The 6958-nt window shown below is 38.2% G+C and overlaps 1 protein-coding gene across 1 annotated transcript; it reads left to right on the top strand.

Moving 5' to 3' along the window:
* The first annotated feature begins 5776 nt into the window (after positions 1-5776).
* On the top strand, positions 5777-6709 carry LOC114703491 (olfactory receptor 4D11). The gene has a single exon (XM_028884335.1). The coding sequence runs from the start codon at positions 5777-5779 to the stop codon at positions 6707-6709; it is 933 nt and encodes a 310-aa protein (XP_028740168.1).
* Positions 6710-6958: the final 249 nt, after the last annotated feature.

The following is a 6958-nucleotide window of genomic DNA, read 5'->3' as shown; positions in this document are numbered from 1 at the left end:
AGGTCAGAGATATTTTAAATAGATGGTCTTCAAACATGTCAGAGATCTACAGAATACGGCATTTAAAATGTTTTAATAACACAAAACTTTTCATGACAATAAGACATGACTACTCCTGGCAGCACCAATTTACTCCAAAAAAAAGGATGATGGGCATCAAAGAACCTCCATATGGAGTTTGCTTTTTGTTGCAAAGTTGGCCACAAAGTTGGCAAAGAAACTGCCCTTGCCTCAACTACTAATGGTATGCTGTCCAAACTGGACAAGCAGGACACAAAAAAAAGGCAACTGCTGAACTTTGCCAAGACAAGGTTGAAATGTCCTTCAAAATTCCTACTTCACAGAAAAGTCTGTCAGATAGTCTAGGCTTATAGGCCAAAGATGGATGCCCCAACATTGCAGAGGAACCTTGGGTGACTGTCCAGGCATCCAGCTGTTTCTGTCATTTCTATAGTTTTAGAAGTTGCTTGCTCTGTACTTTCTGTTTACTCAAGTAATATTTTATCCTTCTTGGGTCTCTTATGGGGATTGAAGACTAGAGAGTTGTAGTTTTACAGTTTTCCTCCTTACCAAATTAAGAGAAGAAACTTACATAAGAGATGTAAAGTTTATAAGGTTGAGACACATAAAAGCTTAAATTGTTTTAAGATGTTTTAAGGTCTAAAAAGGTATTTTTAGGATGGTAATAAAAGTTACAATAGAAAATGGTTTAGGTATAAAACTTTGAATTCTTCAAGATAGGATAGATAAAAGAGTATTTTCTCTGAAACTGCCAAATACAAATGGAATGAACAATGTAATTATCTTACCTGATAATTGTTCTTATTATATATAATTTTACTATGTTAGATTTAACCCTTTTCCTTTTTATTTGGACACAAAGGTAGAAATGTTGTGGAATATTTGTTTACACTGTGAAGATGTGTCTTTGCCAAGGCACCTTATGGTTGGTTTAATAAAGAGCTGAATGACCAATAGCGAGGCAGGAAGCAGTTAGGTGGGACTTCTGGAGACAGAGGGAACTCTGAGAACAAGAAAGGTGGAGTCACCAGACAGACACAGAAATGAGACAGGAGGTGCAAGATGGAAGAGAGGTAACACCACATGGCAGAACATAGATTTTTTTAAAATAAGGGTTAATTTAAGTTATAAGAGCTAGGTGCAATAAGTCTAAGCTTTCATAATCAATGATAAGTCTCTGGATCATTATTTGTGGGCTGGTGGTCCAAAGATAGTCTAACAAGAAAACTTGCTACACCATACTACTTCAGCCTGCTTCAACCTCTTCCCAACATGAAGGGTTTCTTGTGAACAAAAACCGCTGAGGTATGAAGTAGAAAGGACCTTCTCCCAAACTTTATGTCCCAAACCAAACCTCTTTTCCTATTGGAGTTAGGACACAGGGAACTCACACTTTTAGATTCCAAAGCAATCGTTGCTGAGTAACATCTTAATTACTCCCACTGAAGCGACCTCAGCAGCAGCAGAACTTTCCCACAGTCACATCAACTATAATACCTCTGATAATTCTCACATTTGTTCTGGGACTTAGAAGTCAACAAATATGATGGAACACAGTGTGAAAGAGCCAAGAAAGCATCATTCTTGGAGTCTGCCCTTTGTCACATCAATAAAAGGAGAGGCCACTGAAATCAGTGGCCTTCGCAAGACAACCTTCTGAAGCCAAACAATCTCCAAGGTTCACATGAACACTTCTTAAGATGCTGGGGTTCTTAGGAACGTAATGGAATTCTAAAGCTCTGAGAGCCTGTGGGATGCTGTGTGTACAGAGGTGAGAAGGTAAGAGTGAGATGTGTTAAAATTTGAATGTAATCGTCCAAACATTGTGTGTGCAAAAGATCCTACATTTCAGAGAACATCCTATAGCAAATAACACAGATTAGAAATATTTACAGAGAGGACATTGAAATGAGACATATTTCCCATGGTTTGGAACGTGGGAAAAGGCATTCTTTGTTACAAGAAATTTCTCAAATTGTATTGAGTTTCTTTCTTTTTTTTTTTTTTTTTTTTTTTTTTTGAGACAGGGTTTCTCTGTGTAACAGCCCTAGCTACTGTGGGACTAGCTCTGGAGATTTTTTTTCTCGGGCTTTTTTTTTTTTTTTTTTTTTTTTTTCTCGTTCATATAGGTGGATCTCCTCTGACTGAAATCTACAGAGGTAATTCTTATACAAATAAGAATGATATATTTCAAACCTTCAAACAATTTGAAAGACTAATACAAGGGGCCAGAGAGATGGCTCAGCAGGTAAAGGCACTTCCTGTGCAAGCCTGAAGATCCAAGTACAACCCCCAGAACCCACATAAAAGTTGAAGGTGAGAACCATCTCCACAAAGTTGTCTCCTGGCCTCCACAAGTTGCGGTGCTCACACACACCACCACAACAACAACAACAACAACAACAAGCAAGTAAATATTTAAAATTAAAAATAAATTTTAAAAGACTAATGAAAGTAATACTTATAACCCTTTCTTAAAATTTGCAAAGAGAAAAATTGTTATAGCAATGATTTCTCTCCCTATACTTTCCAATACCTTTGTGTTCAAACTATTTCTTCCTAGACATAACTCCAGTCCACAAGCAGTTTCAGTACCCAAATTGTCCGCTTACCCACCTTCTTCCCATCCCCATGGACCCCAATATAGTCATCACCTTCATGTGGCTGTTCTAAACCCATTAGTGAAAAATCCTCCTTTTCTCACACATAGTGTCTCATCTATTTTAAGGCAGCCCCTTCACTCCCAAATAACTGTTAGGTTTTAATTATTTTTCTCAATGTGTATAGATTATATTCCTTTTCTCAAATAAGTTAGAACTCTGCCAAAGCTCCATCAACATATGCCCAATAATTAAGTAGAAATTTTTAAAAAATCACAAGATGGAGCAGAAGTTGGAGGAGGTTTTAAAAAATCTGGTTTCTGAATAAGACTTAACTCCTTAATCTGAGTTATGGCCTGCCTTCTTGCTTCCCACAGACCATCGTGTGCTGTGTAGATGAGGGTCAGAATGGAAGGTTTTGATGGCTAAGTTGGTCTCCTTAACATCTCTGTTAACTGTTCAGAGTTGGTATTTTCAATGACCATCTCTCTTAAGGTAAGCATTTACAGTTCAGTTACCACTTAGCTGATCTAGGTTAATCAGCATAGCTTATTAACCAGCCTGGATGTGGAGACCTTTACATATTACTCTAATCCCCACAATTTCCCTTCACCATGATCTGCATGCCACAGAAGTGGAGGCTCAGTGAGGCCACACACTTGCCTGTCTCTCACAGATGAAACCAGATGTTACACATTAATGGCTCTTGATCTAGATGCCCTACTGAACAACTTCCGGTCTGCTTAGAAGGTGCCAGATGAGAAGCCAAACTAAGCATGTTTTCTTTTGACATGTAACACCCACCACATTCTGCAACATTCACCGCCTCTGAAAGAAGGGTACGTCCTAACTTCCTTAAGAGTATGTGTTCTGATAAAGTTGTTTTAGGATAATATAATATATATATATATATATATATATATATATATATATATATATATATCCTGAGAAATACACAGTTCCTCTAAGACATTGGTATGTTTGAAGAAGCTGTACATGTGTGAGTGGTTAACACAGTTTTTCTTTAACACACACATAATCACATTTCCTATTAATTAGGTATGCTTTAAACACTGGTGTCTTATGTGAATTAATTCAATTAATCCTCATGAAAACGATGCAAAGAAGGTATCATTGTTGGCAAGTGACAAATGTAGAGTCTGAGACCAGATGAATAAAGTAACTTGGTTGTGTTATGACAGTAAGTGTCCCACTGTAGCCAGTCAGTGTGGTGTGGGAATGTCCCACCTCTCAGTTAGGACACTTTGGGTAGTTTGTTTTCAGTCCTCCAAATTAAATTGACTTTAGAGAATATTATATAAAAGAGAAAAAAACTTGAAGGGAAAGTGAGTTATATGGAAACAAAAATCTTCATTGGAACTGAAAAACATACTCCAAAATGGAAGGAAAAGGTGACCTTTGCCTCTCTTTCTTCCTTTCTTCCTTCCTTCCTCCTTTTTTTCTTTCTTCCTTCCTTTCTTTCTTTTTTTATAGTAAGAGGAAAGTGGAGATAAATTTAGAAGAAATAAATTGAGGACCATTGCAAGATTTCCTCAAATAAAAAAGAAAGGAACTAAAAAAGCAAAACAATTGTATGGTAAGCATATATTTTTTATTTCAAGAAAATACCCAACTGTTTTCAAAACAGTTTTACCACTTCACATTCCCACCGCCATTCCAACCCACTCTTGATGTCAGTCTTTTCCGAATTAGTCACTCCCGTGGATGTGTATCACTTTTTATTTGTACCATGATTTCATTCACACTGTAGTTTTAACTCACTTTTTTAAAACAGGGTCCATTCTGTAGCCCTAGGCAACTTGGAACTGCTCAATCTATGTCTCAAACTCATTGACATGTGCCTACCTCTGCCACTGCTCCCCACGTGCTGGGATTAAAGGCACGGCACGAGCCACCATACTCACCGCATGTGTCCTATTTTTTTTTAAATTGGGTTGATTGATTTCCTACTCATGAATTTTAAGAACTATAGCCATTCCATTCCTAGCTACTTCCCTAAGAGAACTGAAAGCATATTTACCTAGGGCCACACAGCCCATAGCAGCTGTATGTATAACAGTCAAAAAAAAAAAAAAAAAAAAAAAACTAGACTAGAAATGTTCATCAAGTAAATCCTTAAATACACTGTTAAAATAAAATTAAAAAAAAAAAAGCAGTGTGAACAAACCATGGGTGAGTTTCATGAGTGAAAGAAGCCCAAAAAAAAATGGGTACAAATAGTGGATTCAATTTACAGAATATTCTAGATAATGCAAACTCATGTATAACAGCAGAGCACAGAGCTTGAAATGAGACAGCCACTAGTTATAGGAAGGTCACAAAGTGTCCTTTGGCGGGCTACATATGTTCACTGACTTCGCTGTTGTGATCAGGACATGCCAGTATGCATAGGTCAAAGCTTCACAAGACGCACACCTCAAATCTGTGCAGCCACTGTGCAGCAATGACAGACCAAGAGATAGCATGGTTTTCCCTCTAGCTGAGGAGCTACTCTGCCACCTAAGCTAACTGGAAATAAAGTTATAAATACTGAATTGCTCTTAAGGAAAAGAGCAACAGGGGAGAATGATGACCTTAATTTTTCTAATTTGTCATGGAATGAAATTCATAATTAATTCCTGTAGAATTCAACTCGAAGGGCATTGTTTGGCAAATAGAGGTTCTTAGAACTATTTATATAATTGGAGTATCCAATCTAGAAAAAAATCCTTATGTGATATAAAATGTTATAGTTGTACTAAATAGTCACTGCTTTATTACACACACAAAAATCTACTCTATATCTCTCAAACTACAAATACTTCATATCTGAACACTCATCATCTACTTCTGTTTGCCTTGAATACTCACAGCTTATGTAATTAGAACATTGCCTTTATACATTCTAAAAATGATTGTGATTTACAGATGAAAATAATTAAATGCATGCTTGTGTAATAAAATGTCATTCAGGACATATTACAGTGGCAATTCCAATAACCCTGAAGTAGCAATCCATGTGACAACGGCACCTTGTGAGCTCTCAATTCTGATATTCGCCTCTAAGAATCTGAATTTAGTAAGAAAAAATAACACTTGCTGAAATATTATTCTTAATTTTTCCAAGATGTACAAGAAAGAAAAATCATGATTCAATGGAGTTGAGAAACGACACCAGAGTAAAAGAATTTATATTTCTGGGTCTTACTCAGTCCCAACACCTGAGCCTGGTCTTATTCCTTGTTTTGTGTTTTGTGTACCTGACAACTCTGCTGGGGAATCTCCTCATCATGATCACCGTGACCTTTGAGTCCCGTCTCCACACACCCATGTACTTCCTGCTCCGAAACCTTGCCATCCTGGATATCTGCTTCTCCTCCATCACAGCCCCTAAGGTCTTGGTGGACCTTCTATCAAAGAAAAAGACCATTTCCTACACAAAGTGCATGACACAGATCTTTTTCTTCCACTTGCTTGGTGGGGCAGACATTTTCTCCCTCTCTGTGATGGCATTTGATCGTTACATGGCCATCTCCAAGCCCCTTCACTATGTGACTATCATGAGTAGTAGGCGGTGCACAGCCCTCATTGCGGCCTCCTGGGTGGGTGGCTTTGTCCACTCCATTGTGCAGATAGCCCTCTTGCTCCCACTCCCCTTCTGTGGACCCAATGTTCTCGATACTTTCTACTGTGATGTCCCACAGGTTCTCAAACTCGCCTGCACTGACACTTTTGCCCTTGAGCTCCTGATGATCTCAAACAATGGCCTGGTCACTACCCTGTGGTTCATCTTCCTCCTGGTGTCCTACATGGTCATCCTGATGATGTTAAGGTCTCAGGCAGGGGAGGACAGGAGGAAAGCCATCTCCACCTGCACCTCCCACATCACTGTGGTCACCCTGCACTTTGTGCCCTGCATCTATGTCTATGCCCGGCCCTTCACTGCCCTCCCCACAGATAAAGCCATCTCTGTCACATTCACAGTCATCTCTCCTCTGCTCAACCCCTTGATCTACACTCTGAGGAACCAGGAGATGAAGTCAGCCATGAGGAGACTAAAGAGAAGGCTCACACCTCTTGAAAAGTAATAGAAAAAGAAATCCCAACTCTTGTCACCAAGAACTCTTTTCATTATATTTTCTGTACTTCCATATACCAAATAACTGTCAATTAATCAACTACACTTTCTAGGAAATGATTTGATTTTCTGCTTATATTAATAGTAATTAATTACCCAAATTTCTATATGGGACAAAGTAAATAGTCTTATAGGATTGGACTGATTAATTTATTTGTTGTTTAATTGGTTGGTTTTGAGAAAAGATCCCTGTAGCCCT

This window comes from Peromyscus leucopus, chromosome 1 (genome assembly GCF_004664715.2).
Source record: "Peromyscus leucopus breed LL Stock chromosome 1, UCI_PerLeu_2.1, whole genome shotgun sequence".
Taxonomy (NCBI): domain Eukaryota; kingdom Metazoa; phylum Chordata; class Mammalia; order Rodentia; family Cricetidae; genus Peromyscus; species Peromyscus leucopus.
The sequence above is the reverse complement of the archived record's forward strand: the minus strand, read 5'-3'. Positions and strand labels throughout refer to the sequence as shown.